Source organism: Myiozetetes cayanensis, unplaced genomic scaffold, assembly GCF_022539395.1.
Source record: "Myiozetetes cayanensis isolate MyiCay16 unplaced genomic scaffold, myiCay2020 scf45, whole genome shotgun sequence".
In the NCBI taxonomy this organism is placed as follows: domain Eukaryota; kingdom Metazoa; phylum Chordata; class Aves; order Passeriformes; family Tyrannidae; genus Myiozetetes; species Myiozetetes cayanensis.
In genome coordinates this window covers 366,953-388,803 of record NW_026087687.1, presented here as the reverse complement: position 1 = coordinate 388,803, position 21,851 = coordinate 366,953, and the positions used below count along the sequence as shown (strand labels likewise).

The window sequence follows — 21,851 nt, the reverse complement described above, 5'->3', positions numbered from 1 at the left end:
ACTCACGGCCGCCGCTCCTGTCCCCTCTGAGTCAATCCCGGAGTTGTTCCCTGGCGCTGGGAAGGAGGAGGAGGAGGAGGAGAAGGAGGAGGAGGAGGAGGAGGAGGAGCGCGGTGGTGGCAGTGACTCAAAGTGACAACAACAATAATAATACGCTGCGGCACTTGTCACGGGAGAGGCGCTTGGACGGGGTCCCTCGTGCGTCCCCTCCGCCGCCGGCGCACGGGGGACCCCGGCCAACCCGGGGGGTGTCACCGCCGCGCGCGGGGTCACCTCGGGACAGGGGGGCACTGCGGTGACGGTATCCCCCGCCCGCCACCAGCGCGGGGGGCTGCCGGAGACCCCGCTCGCCGTCACCTAAAATGGCCGGTTAGGTCCCTGCAGGTTCCCGGCTGCGGCACGGCACCGCCGAGGTCCCTAAATATAAAAAAAGGCGGGATTTCGGGTGGGTTTTCCATTTTCGTGCCGGTGGCTGCCGCGTGTCTCGCCCAGCCGGCGCAGGTATAACCTACTTCGGAACGCCTCTGCCGCCGCGGCGAGCGTGACTCGCCGGTCCTGCGAGCGGGAGCGGCTCGGCGGCCAGGGCCGGGGCACCGCTCCCCCCGGCCGCACGGGCAGCGGCCGCCACAGCGACGGCGGACGCTCCGTCCCCGCCGGACCGCCGGGCGAGGGTCCGCCAGCACCGGCAAGCCGAGCTCGGCCGGGGGATGCCGCGGAGGAAGGTCCCGGCGGCCTAAGGCGAGGGCACGGTGCGAACCCCCCGTCCCGTCGCGATCCGTCCCGTCCCGCCCCGCCGCGGCGGGCGAGCGCAGCCGGGTAAGAGCGCGGGGCGCGGGGCCGGGAGCCCCGCACGGCCCCCGCGGCCGCTCCGGCGGGGCCCCGCGGGTGGGCAGCGGGAGGCGGCCGGAGCCGCGCCGGCTCCCCGGCTTTGTTCGGCGGCCGGGTCTGCCGCGGGGTTTGTGCGCAGAACAACTATTTTTAGAGCGTTTGGAGACCATGTTGGCTGGAAGCGAATCAAAGCCGCGAGCTGCCCCTTCGCAGCGCCAGCCGGGCTCGGCCGTCGCCGCACCGGGGCGGCCGGGGGGGCTCAGCCGCCCCCGGGGCTGCCGGAGGGACCCAGCTGCCGCGGCGAGGGGCGGGGGGTTGCGAGAGGGCCGGCGGCAGGGCAGGGATCCCCGGCAGCGGGGACCCCGCGGCGCCTCTGGGCGCGGGGATCCCCCGAGGGGCAGCCGGGGTGTCCCCGGTGCTTCCCGGCCGCACGTGTCCGCCCGTGCCCACGGCCGGGGCTGGGGGGCACGGCGGGCTCGGGCAGGGCGGGGGACTCTGCCGGCGGCACCCCGGGGAGGCAGCAGGCGCGGGGACGCGGGGCCGGGGTGCCACACTGTGCCGTGCCGTGCCGTGCCGTGCCCACGGGTGTGCCGTGATGCTGGCGGCACAGCCGCTGCCAGCGGGCGCCGGGAGCGGGGGCGCTGGGGGTGCAGGGTGCCAGCCCCGGCCCCTCCCCGAGGACACCGCGGTGCCCGGGGGCCGCGTGCCGGGCCGGGGCCGAGGGGACCCGCGGGGAGCAGGCACCCCCGTGCCGCGTAGGGGACGGTGACACGGATGGGGATGAGGGCTTCGCCGGGGGCTCCCCGAGCTGTGGAGGGAGGGGAACGGGGAACCCCTCCCCAGTGTCTCCTGGCTGGCACTAGGCTGTGCCTGAGGTGGGACCTGCACCCCGCACCCCGTCTGACATCCTGTACCCCCAGCCTGCACCCTGCACCCACACCCCTGTCCCACCCCCAGCTCCTACTGTCCACTGCCCACATCCCCCCACAGCCCAGCCTGTGAGAGGGGCCCTTAGGGAAATGCTGAGGCATGGAGGGCCGAGTCCCCCCCATCTGCCCTCCCCTGGCCCCCAGCCCAGCAGCCCAAACCCCTGGGGGTCCCCCTGCCTGCGGCAGAGGGGAGGCTGCAGCCCCCGGCCCCCAGCAGCCCCGCCACAGTGGCCGCGGGCCGGGGGGACACGCTGGGGAGGGAGCAGTGTTGGGAGAGGCTCCCTGCCCGCCCCGGCCCCCGAGCCCCTCCAGCCCCCGCCCGAGCCCCCGCCCGCCGCTGGGAACGGCTGCGGCTGGAAAGCTCTAGAAACAAATTGCAGCTCCGGTGCCAAAGGCAACAGCAGCCCCGGCCATGGCGAATGCAGCGTTTGCCATAGCAACAGGTGCCGGCTGGCGCCTCCTCCGCGGCCCCCCGACCCCCGCAACCGACACCCCTGGCCCCCACACCCTGCACCCTGCACTGTGCACCCCACACACCCTCCACCCCGCAGCCCCCCAACCCTCCGCAACCAGCAGCACCCCACAGCCAGGATCCTCATCCTGCACCCTATACCCCCCACATCCTACACTGTGTGGGCCCCGGGCTCCCCCCGCATCCCACACTGGACACCCCGCACACCCTACAACCTGCAACCCCCCCAGACCTCCACAACTGGCACCCCACACCCCACAACTGGCACCATGCACCCTGCACTGTACACCCCACACCCTGCATTGTACACCCCACACTGTGCACCCCACACACTCCACACCCTGCACTGTACACCCTACACACTCTGTACCCCACACTGTACACCCCACACCCTGCACCCCACGCACCCGCATTGTCCCCCCTGCACACCCTGCGTGCTGGCCCCTGCACCATATAAGTCCTGCACACCACACCATGTGCCCAGCACCTTACACCCCTGCACCCTGCACGTGGCACCCCACATCCCGCACCCTGCAACATGCACCCCACAGCCTGCACCTGTACACTACACTCGTCACGCCCTCCAACCCACACTGCACCACCCATCCTGCACCCCACACCGTGTACCCAAGCACCCTGCACCCCACAGCCTTGCTGCACCCCACACCCCACACCACGCATCTCGCACCTCGTACCTGCACACTGCACCCTGCAGAACGCCCCCTGCCCCTCACTGTTCACCCCACGTTGCACACCCCACAGTGTGGACCTTGCACCTTACGCTGTGTACCCCATATCACGCACCCAGCACCCACACCACACACGCCACACCTTACACCCCGTGCCACGCACCCCACACCCACACCATGGGCCCCACACCACGCACCCTGTGCCCCACCCCATACACCCCGCTCCATACACCCTTCACCCCACAGTGCACCTCCCAGACGGTGCAGGCCGAGGCTCAGGCACCTGCCAGGGGCAATGCTGGGGGCAGTGGCAGGCCAGGGGCCCAGCCCGGCTGAGTCAAGGCTGTGGCGTGTTAATAATTGCTGGGGTGGGGGACGCAGGCCAGAGCCCGCCGGGGCGGGTGCACCCCTCACCCCGTCCCTCTCCGCTTCCCGCAGGGGCAGGAGGATCCAGGCAGGTGGCAGGGGACGGCTCCCAGACCCCTCCTCGGCGCAGCGGGGTCTGCTCTGGTGCTGAAGAGGCGGCGGCCGCCCGCCCCGGTGCTCCACCATGCCGTCCAGCGGGACCCTCGACGCCGGCAGCCCCAGCCGCGAGGCGCTGGACACGCACAAGGTACGGACCCTGCGCTGGGAGGCTACAGGGGCCCGTCCCCGTCACTCGTGCCGGGTGATAGGGGGCTCTGGGGCTCTGGCTCCCTCCTGGCTGGCAGGAGAGGCGGATGCAGGGTCCCCTCTGCCACAGCCCAGCTCCTCGCGGTGGTGGGAGTGCGGTGCCAGGCGGAGGGAGCCCTGAGCTGCAGCCAGATTAACGCGGATTGAGCTATTCCTGGCACTGGGGAGGGCGGGGAGGGGACGGGGACAGAGACCTGATGTCACCTCCCGGCGGTGGCCAGGACCAGGGCAAGGGGGATGGCAGGGTGGGGGTGTCCCCTGGGATGGGATGTGTCCTGGCTCTGGGGCATATGGGGGGCTCATGCCCCATGCTGGGGGGGAGAAGTGATGGCTCCAGAGCCCTTGTGCCAGCCCTGCTTCCCCCTCGTGGGCGTCCCACCTGCTCCGGGGGTTCCTGCACCTCCTTCTGTCCCCCATGTGTGACACCCAGACTTGGGAGGGAACCCCTTTCCCGGTGTCCCCTCCATGCAAGGACACTCCGGGCTGGTGCAGCCGCTCCCAGTGCCAGTGCTGGCAGCACTCTTACTCTTCCCACGGAGACGGGAGTGCCCAGCGGCGCATGGCAGGGCTGGTCAAGGCGTGGGGAATGGGGCCATGGCCAGCTGGACACTGTCCCGCCACAGGCACCGCCAGGTCAGGGTCATCCCAGTTCCTCTCGGCCGTGGGTCCACAGCGTGTTCCCACGCTGGTGCTTCCCGTCCCCTGGCCATTGCTCCTGGCTGCCAGAGGGGCTGGCTGGTGTACCCTGTGGGATGTGTCCTGCGTGTTCTTGGCACGGCTGGGACCCCAGGGATAGGTCGGTCTGTGCTTGGCCCCGTGGCGTTGCCGTACCAGCAGCGTGAGCAGTAGATGTACAGCCCACCCCGTGTCTCGGTGCGGTTCTGGGGGTGTGTGGCGCGAGGGGATGCAGGGAAAAGCCGTGGGAGCCGCTGGGGTGGCCCGGTACGCCCTGGGGAGCAGGACCCGCCGGTGCCGGTGCCCGGGGCGGTGGCAGCAGCGCAGCGGCCAAGCGCTGTCCCGGGCTGACCCCGCGGGATGCGGCGTCGCCTCCCCCGCTACCACGCGCCGAGGTCACCTCTGCCGGGGCAGGCGCTGCCCGCGGGGCCAGCGCGACGAGCCCGTCTGTCCCCAGCGCCTCCAGCGCTGCGGGTCGCGCCGGAGCCGGCGGAGCCGGCACGGACCCGGCACAGCCCCGGCACGGACCCGGCGAGGCTGAGCCCGCCTCCCTCCGAGGGGGAGTCTCCGCAGCGTTCCCCCGGCCGCGGGCTGGGCTCGGTTGGCGTGGCGGGCGCGGGGCTGGCGGCGCAGCCACACTGCGTCAGTGCCGCAGCTCGGCTCGGGCCGCGGCTCTCCCGCGGCTCCCTCCGGGTTGTTGCTTGGCAGCGGCGCAGGAGCGCGGCATCGGGGACGTGCCACGGCGCCCTGCGCCCGGGAGACGGGCACGAGGTGATGGATGGGGATGACTCAGCTCCCGGCGGGATGCGGGCGGTGAGGGGCTGCGGCACCGGCCCCCCTGTGCCGGGCTGGCGGGGCAGAGCCTCCCCGGAGCCCTTTGCCCAGCCCTGCTGGTGCCCAGACTGCTCCCCCCCTCCACTCCTTGGGCACCTGCCCCACTTTTTGGGTGCTGGCTCTGCCCCATGGGGATTCCCTGTCCCAGTGGGTGTTGGGGGCACCTCCCTGGCTCCACACAGCAGGGACCCCCACTTCCCCCCCCGCAGCAGCCCTTGACCCATCTCACCCAGAGAGCACCCACAGAGCTGTCCTGGCCTTGCTGGCACCCAGCAGGTATTCCCCAGCCACATCCTCTTTTGGCACAGGCAGCCTGGCCTCTGCCTGGTGCACTTGACACCCCCCAAATCTTTCACTGACATCCACTGTAAACACTACCAGGACCTGGATAAATCAGAATGTGGCAGGGAGGCAGCTGAAGCCGTGCACTGGTGACTGGGATGGCACTGAGGGCAAAGGACGTGTCCCAAAACTTTCCACCTGGGATGGCGTGGGGAGTGGGGCTCAGCCCCATTGGGGCCCCCAGGTGCCGCAGTGGAACCTCTCCTTGCTTGGCCCTGGTGTCGCAGTGCCAGTGAGTGCCAGGGCTCGGGGATCCATGCAGGAATGGAGGGTCCTTGCAGGGGGCCAGCCCCACACACAGGGGAGTGGCACTTGGTTATGGGGCTTGGGCAAGGGCGGTCCTGGCAGGACACCCCTGGGGGCTGGGGATGGACTGGACATGGCTCCCATGGGATCCCAGATGCGCCAAGATGTGGAACGGGGGACAGGCAGTGGTGGGCACAGGGGCACGCAGCTGGCTCTGGGTGTGGATGGCACTGGGGGAGCCGGTCTGGGGACCGCGGCTGTGGGCACTGCAGCGGTGGGGCACCGTGGTTATGGGACACCACAGCCAGGGGGTACCGCAGCCACGGGGCACCACAGCCATGAGGCACTCTGGCTATGGGGCACGGTGCGTCCCGACCCTGCAGGACCTTCCTGTTGGACCCACGGGGACGTGCCAGCTGCATCCCGGCGGTGCAGCTGCCCCAGCCCAGGGGGACGCAGGGCAGGAATGCGGCCGGGGCTGGCGCCCGCCGGGGTGCGGGGCCGCGCGGCTGCAGCTGGATGCCGGCGCTGTCTGGCTGCCAGCCCCATCCCCTCCCCGGCCTCTCCCTCGCCAGCCCCCCGCCGGCCTCTCCTCCTTCCCCTGCTCCCCCTCCGCGGCCTCTTCCTGCCTTGGCTGCCGCTGCCGGGATCTTCTGGGGCTCAGGTGAAACCGGCCCTGCACCGCTCCGGGGCCCCGCGCGCCCCGCGCCCCGCTGCTGGACCCCTGAGCGGGGCACGGTTCCCCCGGCACGCCGCGGTCCTTGGCGCTGCCGCGGCCTCGCCGTGGGAGCAGGTTCATTTCCCGGCCCGCCTTCCCGCTCCGCCGCCATGCCGGCGCCTGCGTGCTGCCAGGCCCAGAGCCGGGGCACAGCACCGGGGAGGGGCAGGCTGTGGGGCACTGGCACGGTCCCCAAAGCTGGCAGCTGCCTGCTCCAAAGGCACCTGGCTCCTGCTGCTGTCCCTTGTCCCCAGGGAGCTTCACAGCTGCCTGCAGGCCCGTGATGTGCCACACGCGGGGGTCCGTGCATCCCTTCCCATTTTCCATGGGAAAGAGGCCCCAGCTCCGCACACGCGGGGATCCGATGGGACGCAGCAGTGGGCACGCGGCCCTGAGCTGGTCATGGTGCAGTGGCACGGGGCAGGAGGGTCACTCGGTGAGGCCTCCAGCCCACAATGGCCCGTGCCAGAGCCTGAGCCTGGCAGGAGCCACTGTCACCCTTCTAAGTGTCCTGGTGCCGCTGGCCCGGCAATGCCACGCTGCTCCCACGCTGCCAGGCAGGCGCCTGTCCCCCTGGGGTGCCAGCGGTGCTGGTGATCCTGGTGCCGAATGGGAGCGGAGCCGTGCCCATCCCCGGGCTGCCCGGCGGCGTAACAGTCCTCTCTGTCTCCGGCTCGCAGGGGGAAGAGGAGCCCGAGGAGAACACGAGCAAGGAGGAGAAGCAGGAGCCGGGGACGCCCATGAGGAAAGCGGGGCGGCCCGGGCGGAAGCGCAAGAATGCCCAGGTGAGCCAGCAGGCGCCAGGGCCAGGTGGGGGACGGCAGGGTGTCTGCCCGTGGGGCCATCCTGTCCCGCTGCTGCTGTGGCAGGAGACCTCGGCTCCCGGTGTGCCATGGGCTGTGCCACCTGCCCTCTGTGCCACAGCACCCGGCCAGAGGGGACCCCAGGAGTGGCAGGAGGTGGGTGTCTGCCCCGGAGCCCAGCACTGCCCCCTCCCCGTGGCCACCAGTGGGGCCATCTCGCTCGGTGCAGCTCTGCTTGAGGCCCCACTGTGTTTTTGGGGGCTGGGACCCCAGACCCCACCGAGGACCACTGGGCACAGAGAGTGAAGCCCCCGCCTTGGCCGAGCCCCCTCTGGCTTCTCTGGCTCCTGTGGCGCAGGCAATGATGCCCCAGCGGGCCAGGCTCACCCCCTGGCTCCCCAGCCATGCCGTGCCCACAGGGGATGGCTGCGGGGTGACCGAGTGCTCGGGGCTTGGGGCAGCAGCTGGCTCTGCTGAGGCACAGGGAAGGGGCACCCGGGGCTTGGGACACTTGTGGGCCGTGGTGTGTCACGGTGCCATCGGGGAGCCATTGAACTCAGTGTGAGGAGGAGGAGCAGGTTCCTCTGGATACTGAAGGCCTAGAGGGAAGGTTACCTGTCATCTCCTGGGTTCAGGCTGTGTCCTCAGTCCCCATCCCCACAGGAGAGGACAGAGGGGTGACACACGGGTCCAGGGTGAGGAGTGGGATGAGGGGATGAGCAGAGCTGGTGATGGGTGGGATGAGGGGATGAGCAGGGCCGGGGAGACAAAATGAACTGAGGCACCTTCACTCCTAGAAGGTTGCAAATCCTTTTTAGAAAAGTTTCTGGCCGTAGAAAGGGTTAATCCTGTGCTGGGACAGTTCCAGATCTAGGATGCCTGTCCCGATGATCCCTGATCCCTGCCATCCTGGTGCCAGGGGGCCAGGGAAGGTGGGACAGCCTCACCTGGAGTGGATGGGGGTGCTGTGGGGCTGGAGCACGTGGCCGGGCTCCTGCTGGGGCGAGAGGTACGTGCTGGGGCGGGGGGAGCTGCTGCCGTGGAAGAACAATGCTGGCATGGGAACAACTGGGGAACGTCGTCAGGAACAGCCGGAGCCCGGGAGCCAGGAGGGCTCTGACCGGCAGAGCCGGCGGCCCCAGGAGCCCCCCAGCGTGGTGGGGGGATGGTGGCGAGGCCAGGGTGCCCAGAGCTGGCTGGTGGGTGCCCGTCCTTGTGTGCTCCCACACGCTTGCCCCGTGCCGGTGCCGGCACACCGGCCAGTGGCTCCTGGTGCCAAGTGAGTGGAGCTGGCATGGCCAGGACCTGGGCACTGCCAGGAGGCCAGGGAAGCCCCAGCCGGGTGCGAGCTGCTAAAAATACCCTCCCTGCGGAGAGCCTGCCATTCCAGAGGAGCCGGAGTGCGGTGAGGGGAGCTGGCACGGGGGGTGGGCACCGGGTTGGCTCCGTGGGGACTGGCTGGGGGTCCGCAGCACCCCGCTTAGAGGGACCCAGTGGGCAGATGATGACAGGAGGGGTTGAGCACCCTCCTCACACCCGGGCAGTGTCATGTGCCCAGCTTGGGCACAGGGGGCTGGAGGGGGAACAGGCAGGGGGCTGGCTGGGGACAGCCCCGTAGGGATGGGGGCCAGGGTGTCCCTGAGCTCTGCTGTACCACACTGAGCTCATGCTGTCCTGAGCTGTGCCAGGCTGTGCCATGCTGGTCTGGGGTGTGCTGTGCCGTGCTGAGCTGTGCCATGCTGAGCCGTGCCATGCTGACCTGTGTCGTGCCGTGTAGTGCCAAACCATGGCTCCAAGATCAGTGTCCCCGCTCCCAGCTGGGGCTGGCACCTTCTGCAGGTAGTGCCATGGGTGGCAGTGGCTCTGCCAGCACCTTGCCCTGGCAGAGCAGGCACAGCCCTGCTGGTCTGGAGCTGCTGCTGTGCTCCGGGCTGGGATGGGCACAAGGGTCCCTGAGGGCTGTCATTCCTCAGCAGGGAGTGCCTCCCCAGTGTCACCGCTGGGGCAGCGGGGTGGGCACAGGCCGATCAGCCTGCCAGGCTCCTGGTGGAGCAGCCTCCTTGGCAGAGGCCCAGCGGAGGGGAGGGAGCAGGAGAAAGGCAGCGCTTGTTTCCAGGGCCCAGCAGCCGGAGGAAGCGGGTGGGTGGGTGGCAGGAAGGCTCCCGCCACCGGCCCTCCTCAGGGGTGGGGATGGGCGCCGGGGCAGCCAGGGAGGGGACAGGCCTTGGGGTGGGTCCTGGTCTCCCCTTCCCCTGCACCTCCCTGGCCCAGTGTCTGGACAGCAGCACCAGGACATGCCAGTGGCACAGAGGGCCCAGTGAGCCGAGGTGTAGTTCCAACCCAGGTAGGGAAGCTGGGACACCAGATTTGGCCAGGATGGCTGTGGAGGGGCTGGAAGTATGAGGAGGCAGGTGTTGGATGGGTGGCATGGCATGGCATGGCATGGCATGGCATGAGGGCTGTCCAGCTGTGGTGCTGGGTGGGCTGTGTGTCCCTGTCCTGGCAGAATGTCTTGTTAATGGGCCACTGTGCCTGTCCCATCCCAGAGTTAATGTTCCACGTGTCCCCATGCTGGTACTGCTTCCTGGCGTTGTCTGGTGGAACGGCATGGCCAGTGGTGACAGTCAGTGCCAGTGCCACTGCCAGAGCCTCGCAGCACCAAGGGGAGATGCTCAGGCAGCAGCACCCACACTGGCTGAGCCCTCGGGACCCATCCTGCCAACCCCTGCTGGACTGAGCCCCTTCACAGCCTCCCTGAACCTCACAGCCAGCCTGAGCTCCCCAAAGCTGCCCTGAGCCCCCACAGCCACCCTGAACCCTTACAGGCCCCCCAAACCCCGCAGCTGGGCCTCCAGCAGTCCCCACACCGCCCGATCCAGAGCACATCATCGGCTTTCCCGTTTCCTCCCGGGAAGCCTCACAGCCCCTGTGATTGTTCCTGGTGCAGTGTCCAGGATACAGCCCCAAGTGGAGGTGGGAGTGGGGCCAGGGGCAGCTGGGACCCCCCCACAAGCTGCCCTGGGGAGACAGCAGCCAGGGACCCCTGAGGGCACGCTGGGTGTGCTGGAGTGCCAGGGTGGGAGCAGGTCCCCTCCAGCTCACCGTGAGGCCAGCAGGGACTTTGCTCCCTGGCATCCATCTTGTCTCTGGTTCAGCTCCCTGCGTGCTCCCAGGCCTCCCCAGGGTGTCCCTGCAGCCGTGCCCTCTCTCTGGGGGTGTTCTTCCCTCACAGAGCCACAGTGTCCCTGTGCCGGGCACACCGAGGTCTGTGTCACCCCATGTGTGCCCTCCCTGGCGTCCATGGCACGGTGTGACACCTCCACCTTCCGAATGGCACCGGTGTCTGCCTGGGGTACCGTGCCCTCCCCGGGCATTGGGCCTGGTGCAGCCAGGACGAGGAGAGACCACTGCTGGTGCTTCTGGACACCCCCTGAGGGTCCCCCCAGTCCCCGACACCCCCTGGCCCCCAACACCCCCTCTCCAGCCCCTCGTGGTCCCCTCCCTCGCGGCTGCGGAGGAAGTGACAGTGCCAGCGCCGTGTCCCGGGTGAGCAGGAAGCGGCCGTGGCGGAGGCGCCTGCGCGGGCAGGGCGGCAGCGGCCGGGGGTCTGCGCGGCAGCCGGGGGGAAAAGCCATGGTAAGCGGCCCTCAGGCACACAGGGAAGGGGGTCCTGTGCCCTGTGGCACAAAGCTGGGGAACCTTGGGGAACAAAGACACCCCTCTGCCACTTGCCACCCCCCCTGAGCTTGTGCCTTGGCCTCAGGATCCCCTGCCTGGCCCCCTCCCCGGGGGCAGCACCGCGAGCCCCCCGGTGCACACCGAGCCCCCCGACAGCACAGCGCTCCCTCCCTGGCACCTGGCCACCAAACGGGGCGTCCTGGAACCTGTAGCTTGCTGGGCACAAGCAGGAGGGTCCCTGTGGCCAGCCCACCGCTGTGCCACCCTGGCACCACCTATGCCACCGTGGCACCCTCCTGTGCTGCGGGATGACACTGGGGGCACTGGGAGGGAGCAGCGGTGCCTGTGAGTATCTGTCCGTGGGGTGCTCAGTGCCAGTGCTGGGGGTGACACCAGGTTGGGCACCCCGTGCCTGTGGCAGTATGTGGGGTCTCCAGGGGGGACAGTGCCAGTGCCTGAGTGGCTCCATGGTGCTGGGCTGGTGAGAGCCGGGTCCCAAGGATGGGGTGTCCTGGCATGGGGGGGCCTGCACCCCCTGTGAGGGCACTGAGCGGGTGGCAGTGGAGCTGGAGTGGCTGGCAAGTGGTGGTGGCCGTGCCCACCCTGGCAGGGCTGTGCTGGTGGCAGCTCTGCAGAGCCACAGCGGCACTTTCACTCTCCTTGGCCACGGAAACCACTGAGCTGGGCTGTGCCTCTCGCTCTGACTCCTGCTGCCACTGCTGAGCCCAGCAGTGCTGTTCCCTGCCGAGCTGTGCTGTGCTGTGCTGTGCCACTCTGCAGGCTGGCAGCATGGCAGGGTCCCATGATGCCACCCCAGCCCTGGGCCCTTGTCCCATGCTCTGCTCTGCTGTCTCCTGCACTCCCATCAACTCGGTCTGTTCTGTGGCACATGCCAGGGCTGGACCATGTGAGTGATGGCACAGCCAGCCCCAGGGGCTCATGGCGGGGCCCTGTCCCTGCTCTGTCCCTGCTCTGTCACTGTGCTGGCCAGCCAGGGACAGCTGCACTGCCCCGTGGTGTTGACACTGCCCCTGACACACACCCCTGTCACACACACACGGCACTCTGACCTGGTCCTGAGGGTGTCCTGGTGTAAATGTTCTGGTCCCAAAGGTGTCATGGCAGTGCATCCAGGTCCCCCTGGTGTCACATCCTTGTGTCTTGGTCCTGAGGATGCTGTGGACGTGTCTGCTGGTTCCTGAGGGTGTCGTGGCAGTGTGTCCTTGTCCTGAAGTTGCCATGATGGTGTATCCAGGTCTTCCTGGTGTCACCTGCTTCCATCCTGGTGCTGTGGGTCTTGTCCCTCTGCCCACGTCCGTGTCCCAAGGATGCCGTGTGGTTGTGTCCTGGTCTGAGGGTATTGCTGTAACATCTCCTGATCCTGAACAGGCTATGGAAGTGTGTCCTGGTCCTGAGGGTGTCATGACAGTGTGTCCTGGTTCGTGAGGGTGTCACGTCCGTGTGTCGTGATCCTCAGAGTGCCACGGTGGAGTGTCCTGGTCCTGTCATTGCTGGGGCATTTTGCCCTGGTCCTGAGGGTGTCATGGTGGTGTGTCCTGGTCATGGCGGTGTCACATCCATGTGTCCTGGTCCTGAGGATGTCATGGCATTGCATCCTGGTCCCAAAGGTGCCATGGCAATGTCTCTGGTTCTCAGCACGTCACACCCCTGTGTCCTGGCGCTGATGGTTTCATGGCCATGTGTCCCAGCCATGGAAGTGTCCCAGCATCTCTCCTTCTCCTGAGGGTGCCACATCAGTGGTCACTGCTCCTTGGAAAGCACCATGTCCTGGTCCTGAGGGTTCCTTGGCCATGTGTCCTGCCCCCAAGGGTGCTGTGACACTGTGTCCTGGTCCTGAGGGTGCCATGGCAGCCCCAGCCCCCCAGCAGGCAGTGGCAGCTGTCACTTGTGGGATGCAGGAGGTGGGACTTGGACTTTTTGGCGTGATGTCCCCAAGTTGTCGCCGCGTTAGGGAACCGTGTCTGGGGGGGTTTGTGGGCTGTGGTCTCAGAGATTGCCTTTATGCTGTGACATCTGTGGTGTGGAAGTGGAGTCAGGCCAGGGGGACAGGGTCCTCATGGGGTTGATCACACTGAGGTGACGCAGGAGCTCCCGCTGTGGGGTCCAGCCGTGGCTCTCGGGGCAGAGGTGGGATGCGACCGGGGCCGTGCCCCGCCTCTGCCAGCACCCAACGCAGTTCCTTCCCCTCCCTCCCGGCAGGTGGAAAGCAGTGACACCCCCAAAGACACGGCGGCCGTCCCCAAGTGCCCCCCGGCCTGCCCGGAGGCCAGTCCCGCCGAGCCGCTGCCCAACGGGGACGTGGAGGGGGACGCAGAGGAGGGCGGCGCCAGCCCCAAGGGCGGCCGGCCCGAGGAGGACGACACGGAGAGCGTTCCCGACGGAGAGACCGGCCGGGCGCTGGAGAACGGCCGCTGCACCCCCAAGGAGGGCCTGGACGCTCCGGCCGATGAGGGTGAGCTGGCCCCTTCCGACCCCCAGAAGAAACGCGGGAGGAGGAAACTCCTGGAGGCCACAGAGAAAAGTAAGAGCTCAGCGTTGGGGGCTCCCCAGGGCTTGGCCCCCCGGGAACCCCTGGCCCTGCCGTGCTGCCCCGTGGGGGCTCCGGGCTGGGGAGCACTGCCACAGGAGGAGGAGCGAGGGCTGAGCCCCCGGTGCCACACGGGATTTGGGGTGGGGACAGCAGGTCCGAGTGGGGGCTGCACCTGCACGTTCATCCAGTTACCCTCCATCACCCTTTCCGATGGCAGGAACAAGGATGTTGTTCCTCAGTGCCCTGTGGTGCCAGGGTGCCCCTGCCCACGTGGTGTGGTGTGGTGTTGGCAGGTCCCTGCCTGCATGTGAGACCACCCTGGTGTGTGTGCCCACACTGCATGGCAGCCCTGCACGTGCCGGGCCACAGGGGGCACCTTCCCTGTCCCAGGGCTGCGGTGCTGAGGAGGTGCCAGCTCTGGTGCTGGGAAGCAGGCAGGATGGAGAGATGGACGCTGCACTGGGGGTCATCCCCAGTGCCTGGATGGGGGGGTCTGGGGGTCCCAGGGGATTCCTGGGCTGCATCAGGAGGTGCCCAGGTGGTGCCCATGAGGTGAGGCCACCCCAGAGCACCGGGCCCAGCTGTGGCTCCCCAGGGCGTGAGGGACAGAGATGGGCTGGGGAGAGCCCAGCGAGGGCCCGGTGGTGCTGCAGGGCAGGAGTGTCTGCGCTGGGCAAAGGCTGCGGCAGCCGGGGCTGCTCAGCCGGGAGCAGAGCGGGCTCGGGGGATCCGTGGCTGTGGCACCTGCAGGGAGGTGCCCGGAGGTGAGCCAGGGGTGCCCAGGGACAGGACCAGAGGCCATGGCATGGACTGGATTCCAGAGGGTCTTTCTGGACCAGGGACACTCCTCAGGGTTCCCAGCTTTGATGCTTGGGGGCTTCCCAAGCCAGATCAGCAGAGACTGGCTGCCCGTCAGGCTGAGCCAGGGATGGGGGCGAGGAACAGCTGGGATGGAGCTGGGAGAGGCTGGGATGAATGAGGCAGGCTGGGATGGCTGAGGCAGGCAGGGATGGAGCTGGGAGAGGCTGGGAAGGCTGAGGCAGGCAGGGATGGAGCTGGGAGAGGCTGGGATGGCTGAGGCAGGCAGGGATGGAGCTGGGAGAGGCTGGGATGGAGCTGGGAGAGGCTGGGATGGAGCTGGGAGAGGCTGGGATGGCTGAGATGGAGCTGGGATGCAGGCAGGGATGGAGCTGGGATGGAGTCTGGGATGGCTGAGGCAGGCTGGGATGGAGCTGGGAGGGGCTGGGATGGAGCTGGGAGGCTGGGATGGCTGAGGCAGGCTGGGATGGCTGAGGCAGGCAGGGATGGAGCTGGGAGAGTCTGGGTTGGCTGAGGCAGGCTGGGATGGCTGAGGCAGGCTGGGATGGCTGAGGCAGGCAGGGATGGAGCTGGGAGAGGCTGGGATGGAGCTGGGAGAGGCTGGGATGGCTGAGGCAGGCAGGGATGGAGCTGGGAGAGTCTGGGATGGCTGAGGCAGGCTGGGATGGCTGAGGCAGGCAGGGATGGAGCTGGGAGAGTCTGGGATGGCTGAGGCAGGCTGGGATGGCTGAGCTGCGCTGCAGATGCTGCCGCAGTCACGAGGCGCAGCCGCGGGAGCGCCGCAGCCGGAGCCGGGAGCGAGGGGAGCGGGGTGGGCCCGGGCCGTGACCGTGGCTGTGGGGCCATCCCGGTACCGGGCTGGCACGGCGGCCGGCCGGAGCTGCACAGTGATGTGGGGGCCGGGGGTGGTGTCGGAGCTGTTCCCGGTGGTCGCCAGGAGGGCCCGAGGGGGCCGTGACGCCACCGGGATCTCGCTCCCGTCCCCAGGAGCCATTTCCAGCGCTCCGGCCGTGCCCGTGCCGAGGTCACAGCGCCAGGCTCGGCTCCTCCCCTGCTCCTCCCGGCCGGACAGGGCTCCCTGAGCATCCTGTGCTCGGCACAAGCCGCAGCCACGGGCGGCCCCCACGCGTGTCAGTGCCCCCAGTTTGACCAGTCCCAGTGACCGAGGGGACCAGCGTCTTGGAACAGGCCACGTCCCCTCTCCTGTGCCTCAGTTTCCCTAATTAAGATCCCCGTGGGAGCACGGGATGCCCAGGCAGCCCTGGGGCACACTCACAGTCCGACCCCCGGCACGGAGCCAGAAAGGCTCCTGTTCTCCAGTGTCCCCCTCTGTCCCCAAGTGTCCTGCAGTGTCCCCCAGTGTCCCACAGTGTTCCTTGCTGTCCCACAGTGTTCTTCAGTGTCCCCTGCTGCCTCTCAGTACCCTGCAGTGTTCCCGATGGTCCTGCACTATCCTGCAATGTCCTCTGCCATCCCCCAGCATCTTGCAGTGTCCCCCAGTGTCCCCCACAGTCCCCCAGTGTCCTGCAGTGTCCCCAAGGTCCCGCAGTGTCCCTTACTGTCCCTCAGTGTCCTGCAGTGTTCCCCAGCATCCCACAGTGTTTTGCAGTGTCCTTTGCTGTCCCTCACTGTCCCCAGTGTCCCCCAGTGTCCTGCTGCATCTCCACGTGCCGGCTGTGGGGGACTGTCCCGGTGTCTCTCAGGGCTGGGGGACACCTGGGGGTCTCTCTGTGCTGGGGCAGTTGTTGCCCAGCAGCCAGGACGAAGCACCGAGGGATGCTGGGAGCGGGTGGGACCCCTCCTGCACCCCTCCCGCCCCCCCACCGCCCCCACAGCCCCGGCCCTCGGGGTGCGGGCGGTTCACACCCCCGAACGCCCGGGGTTATTTTTAGCCGCTTTCCTGGCAGCGCCTCGGCAGAACCTGCAGCGCGGATGTGCCGAGAGCACAGGAAGCAGCCGGGCCACTTCCCCTGCCCGCCGGGGGGGGGGGTCACTGCCCTGGACCCCCAGACCCCTGGCTGGGGCAGGACCGGCAGCCCCATCACAGCACAGATCCACCCGGGAGCGCAGCCCAGGCCCTGTGTGCCAGCCGGGGGTGCCCATCCCCGGCACAGGGCGGCCCCTGGATGGGCTGGGGGGTCCCAGGTGGGCCCATCTCCCCACGGGGTCCCAGCCCCGCAGCCCCCCCCGTCCCCTGCTCACGGCCGCTCTCTGTTCTGTGTGCAGGCAAGGACGAGAAGGAGGAAAACAACTTCGACACCCTGAAAATGGAGGCAAGTATGGCCTGGGGCTGCACTCCATGGGACTGCACCCAGGAGACGGGCACGGCCCCACAGCCACCCCGGGAGATGGGAATAGACCCACAGCCCACTGGCCAGCACGGCACTCCCTGTGCTCATGGGCACCATCCCTCCTCGCTCCCTCGGCACTGGTGGCATCAGGGACAGGGTCCCCACAGGATGGGGGTCTCAGGTTCCGGAGCCCCAGCACAGTTGGGCACTGGGCAGCGCCTGCTGCTGTGCTGGGAACCAGCTGGCACCGGGATGTGCCAGGCCGGTGATGCCCCCCCACCCAGCCCTGTGTGGGATGGTGCCTGCCCAGGCTGACCCCTCTCGTCCCCCAGGTGCCCACACAGTATGTTGGATCTGCTCTGGGGTGGATCCATGCCTGGACAGTGCCCACCAAGGTGCAGCTGGCCATGGCAAGGTGTCTGGTGCTGTGCCATCTGGGACATTGAATCCCAGACTGATTTGGGCTGGAAGAGACCTTAAATTCCATCCCATTCCACCCCCTGCCATGGGCAGGGACACCTTCCACTAGCCCAGGTTGCTCCAAGCCCCGTCCAGCCTGACCTTGGACACTTCCAGGGATCCAGGGGCAGCCACAGCTTCTCTGGGCAACCTGTGCCAGGGCCTGCCCACCCTCACAGCCAAGAATATCTCCCCAGTATCCAATCTCTGGGCATCCAGGTGCTGGTACACACAGGGCCAGAGTGTGTGTCCATGTGCACCTGTGTGCCTGGGCAGATGATGCCCCTCCTGCCCGTCTCCCTCATGCAGAAGTGGGTGCCCCCCTCCAGCACCCCTGGACAGCTCTGCTCCGTCCTCCACACCATTCCCAAGCCCAGCCTGTGGTTCCCACCACACTGCCACCCCAGTGCCCTGACCCTGCTCCCTCACCCCCAGTCCCTGACCCTGCTCCCTCACCCCCCATCCCTGACCCTGCTCCCTCACCCCCCATCCTGACCCTGCTCCCTCACCCCCCCTCCCTGACCCTGCTCCCTCACCCCCCATCCCTGACCCTGCTCCCTCACCCCCAGTCCTGACCCTGCTCTCTCTGGCACAGGGCTCTCGCGGGCGGCTGCGGGGTGGCCTGGGCTGGGAGTCGAGCCTGCGGCAGCGGCCGATGCAGCGACACACCTTCCAGGCTGGGGACCCCTACTACATCAGCAAGAGGAAGCGGGACGAGTGGCTGGCACGCTGGAAGCGGGAGGTGAGGGCCGGCACCGGCGCAGGGCGAGCACAGCGTGGTCTGGGTGGGCACCGTGTGGTCCCAGCACCCCGACCCTGGGGTGGCCTCTGTGCCCCAGGGCTCCCCCGGCAAATCCCAACAGCAGGAATAGCACAGAGCGCTGGGCCGGGAGCGACCAGGCGTGTGAGGGGTGGGTGGCACGCACGGGGGGCTCGTGTGGGCACTCGGGGCACCTCAGCTTTGCCAGGCTGTGGGGCTGGGGGAGCAGGGACCCCTGGCAGGACCCCTCCATTCTTCCCCCCTGTGGCCCCTGGGCCACCCTCGCCCAGGGCCCAGCGTGGGCAGCCGTGGGCAGCAGAGCCCAAGCTCCTGCCGTGGGATGTGCTGGGATGTGCCACCCGTTCCTGCCACTTTTCTGGGGAGCCAGTCAGTGTGTGATGCAGCCAGACTCAGCAGCAGGAGCCTGGCACTGGCACGGGGTGGCCACAGTGCCAGTGGCTGCTCGGGGGATCTTTGCGGGCGCCCCGAGGTCCCCACTGCACCCCCTCACCCTGTCCTGTGTTGTCCCCCTCTGCCAGATAAGTCTCCCTGGCAATGTATCCCCTCCTGCCAGTGTCACTGGCACAACACAGGGACAGGAGAGACTGGCACAGCCAGGGCATCCCACTGGACATGGCTGTTGTGGCCAGGTCATCCCGTGGGGCACAGGGCAAAGCTGGCACAGCCACGGTGTCCCCATGGGACACGGGGTACAGCTGATATGGCCATGATGTTCCCAAGGGACACAGGGAATGGCTGGCACAGCCACAGTGTCCCCATGGGGCACAAGAGACAGCTGTGCCCATGGGGCACAGGGCATGACCCCTTCCCTCTTCCTGGAAGGGGTCCCCAGGAGCAGCCCCCCGGTGCCAGTGCAGTGCCGGTGCCAGCCCTGCCTCATCTCGCCACACTGGAGCCCTTTGGCACTGGCAGATTCTTCTGGGTGAAGGTCCCTAAGCTGTAGTGGTCCCCAAAAAGTGGGGGATCCCAACCTGTCACTGGTCACCTCTGGGCTGTGTTTTTGGCGGCCCAGTGGCCAGGCATGGCTCCCCTTCATCCCCAGACAATGCCAGGGCTGCCCTCGCTGTGCCACTCACCACCCCCTGTCCCAGTTTGGGGACACCCCCTGCTGTCTGGGGGGGTCTCAGCTGGGGTCACCAGCCTTGCTGTGGTGGGCACAGGGACAGCCCAGCCCCCTCCAGCCTTCCCTCCTCTTCCTCATCCCCCCAGCCTCTGAAGGCCGTGGCTGGTGCTCAGCAGCACCACTGTGATGGTGATGGGCAGGGCCTGGCACTGGGAACAAGAGGGACATCCAGGGTCTGGTGCTGGGGACAGGAACAGTCAGGGTCTGGTGCTGGCCCTCACCTGTCTGTGCTGGCACCTTCTCAGCTGGGACCCCCCACCCTGTGCCAGCCACAGGGATGGGGAATGGGGGTAGTGTTGGGATGAAGATGAAGGAGGATATGGAAATGGGATGAAGATGAAGATGGGAACAGAGATGGGTTTGGGGCAAAGGATGGAGGTGGGAATGGGATGGGGATGAGGCAAGGACAGGGGATGGGGATGGGACAGGGGATGGAGATGGGATGAGGAAGACAAAGATGGGGATGGAGATGAGGATGGGATGAAAATGGAGTTGGGGATGGAGATGGGGATGGGGGTGGGAATCGGGATGGAATGGAGATGAGGATGGGGGTGGGGCAAGAGATGGGATTGGGGATGGAGACGAGGATGAGGATTGGGGTGGGGATGAGGACAGGGCTGGCAGAGCTGCCAGTGACCGCAGGGCAGGGACAATTGTCCAGTGGTGACATCCAGCCGTGATCCCCTAACGACCCGGCAATGGGACATTTCCTGTCCCCGCTCCAGGGCAGAGTTGGGGGGGGTGTCCCACTGGGACCAGCACTGAGGGGGGGGCGGGCACCAGGCCTGGCTTGGACCCTGCCCTGGGACTCTGTAGGTGTCACCCACCTTGTGTCCTCTGGCCCAGGGCCACCTGTGTCTCCAAACATCCCAGGTCCCCAAAACAGCTATTGCTGCTCTGGCACAGCCAAGGAGGGCTGGAGGGAATGGGGTGTCCCTGCTGTCACCTGGGGGGGTCACAGAGTCAGCCCTGTTCCCCGGGGCACACTCAGAGGTGGCATTGGGGCACAGCCACGCTTAGGGTCTCTTGGAGTCCCTGGGCAAGGCGGTGGCCCGGGGATGCCCAGGCAGGGGTGGCAGGGCAGGGGTCCCACCGCCCCTCCATGGTGACACCATCGGCCCCTTTGTCCTTCACTGCACACATAGGGGGCCTGCAGCCACCACGCCGTGGAACCTTTGGGGACAGGGAGGACCTCGGGTGTCCCCCAGGCTGGCAGGGGGATGGCAGGGCCTGCCCTGGGGCGCAGGGTCCCAGGTGTGTCCCATCCATATTGGGCTGAACTGGGGTGGTGGTGCCGGTGCCAGTCCCAGGCCGGTGTCTGTGCTGGGCTGAACTGGGCAGTGCAGCCCCAGACCAGTGTCCGCACTGGGCTGATGAACCGGGCTGTGTGACCCCGGACTGGTGTTTGCACTGGGCTGAACTGGGCAGTGCAGCCCCAGCCCCTTGTCCGTACGGGGCCGAACCGGGCGATGTGACCCCAGCCCGGTGCCCGTCCTGGTCCGAATTGGTGCGGAGGGGCCGGTGCCAGCGCGGGTCCCCCCGGTCCCCAAACTGGCGGCACTGGGGACACTGGTGCGGGGGGCGGCTCCCTCCGTGCGGGGCGAGGCCCCCGGGGCGCCGCCGCCCCCGCCCCGTCCCGGCGCTCCGCACAAAGGCCGGGGGGCCGCGGCCCCGGCACAAAAGGCGGCGGGAGCGGCCCCGCGGCGGGAGGCACAGCCCAGCCCGGACCGGAGCGCGGCCGCGGGCCCGTGAGTGGCGGGAGGGACGGGCCGGGACCGGGGCACAACGGGGCAGGGGCGAGCGGCACCGGGCCGGGGGACACCGGGCGAGCGGCACCGGGATGAGCCGCTCGGGGCCCTTCGGCTCCGCTCGGGGTACTCCGGTACTGCTCGGGGCACTCCGGTTCCGGTCGGGCCCCTTCGGAGCTCGGGACACTCCGGTTCCGCTCGGGGCACTCCGGTTCCGCTCGGGACCCTTCGGGTCGTCCCGGGGACTGTTCGGCCCCTTTCGGTGTCGCTCGGGTGCGTTCGTTTTGTTCGGTTTCTTTCGGTTTCGTTTGGGTCGCTTCGGGCTCGTTCGGTTCTGCTCGGGTTCCTTCGGGTCCGGTCCGGTCCGTGCCCCCGGCGCGCCCCCCCCCACCAGCCAACCAGCCGGGCCGGGACGCGTCACGTGACCCGGAGCCCAGACAAAGGGCCGCCGGGCTGACCCGCACCGGCCCGGCTGGGTTCGCGCGTTCCGGCTCCGCGCGTTCCGCCCCGGCTGCCCCCCCGGTGTCCGCGGGTACGTGACCGGGGCCGGGGGTCCCGAGGGGGGGCCCCGGCAGGGGGACATGGGGCACGACGGGCCCGGGGCGTCCCGGCGTGAGTACCGGGGGTCCCGGGATGGATCGCGGGGGGCCCCGGGGCCGCGTCCGGGGAAGGCAGAAGGTGCGGGGCTGCCCTGGGGAGGGGGGGTCACGACCCTCTGGGCCGGGAGTGAGGACCCCGAGCCCCGCGGGGACGATGGCGGCTGCGGCCGGGAGCCTCCGGGGTGCCAGGCTCGTGTGCGGGGCTGTGGGGGCTCTGGGCAGCCCAGGCCACCCCCGTGTGCGGGGCTATGGACGGCGATGCCCCGGCCCCTGCCGGGTCCCGGGGGCGATGGCCCGACCCCCGCTCGGGGGCTCCGGCGGCGATGCCCTGAGCTGCCTCCCCCCGCAGGCAGAGAAGAAGGCGAAGGTGATCGCCGTGATGAACGTGGTGGAGGAGCCGGCGCGGGCCGACCCGCAGAAGGAGGAGGAGGCGAGCCCCCCGCCCGCCCCCCAGCAGCCCACCGACCCCGCCTCGCCCAGCGTGGCCACCACCCCCGAGCCCGCGGTGGCCGACGCGGGTGACAAGAACGCCTCCAAATCCGCCGACGACGAGCCCGAGTACGAGGTGAGGGCAGGGCCGGGCAGGGCGGGGGG

General features: G+C 68.7%; 1 protein-coding gene across 2 annotated transcripts in view; it reads left to right on the top strand.

The window, feature by feature from the left end:
* Nucleotides 1-660: 660 nt before the first annotated feature.
* The window catches only part of DNMT3A (DNA methyltransferase 3 alpha), a 28,896-nt gene continuing 7,705 nt past the window's right edge, over nt 661-21,851 (top strand). The window contains exons 1-7 of one of the 2 annotated variants that reach the window (XM_050330850.1): nt 661-816; nt 3,357-3,531; nt 7,086-7,190; nt 13,107-13,359; nt 16,483-16,529; nt 17,602-17,748; nt 21,607-21,822. In XM_050330850.1, coding sequence (XP_050186807.1) covers nt 3,469-3,531; nt 7,086-7,190; nt 13,107-13,359; nt 16,483-16,529; nt 17,602-17,748; nt 21,607-21,822 — 831 coding nt within the window. In that variant the 5' untranslated portion in view covers nt 661-816; nt 3,357-3,468. Of the gene's footprint in view, nt 817-3,356; nt 3,532-7,085; nt 7,191-13,106; nt 13,429-16,482; nt 16,530-17,601; nt 17,749-21,606; nt 21,823-21,851 lie in introns of both variants that reach the window. The other variant, XM_050330849.1, reaches the window with a different exon arrangement.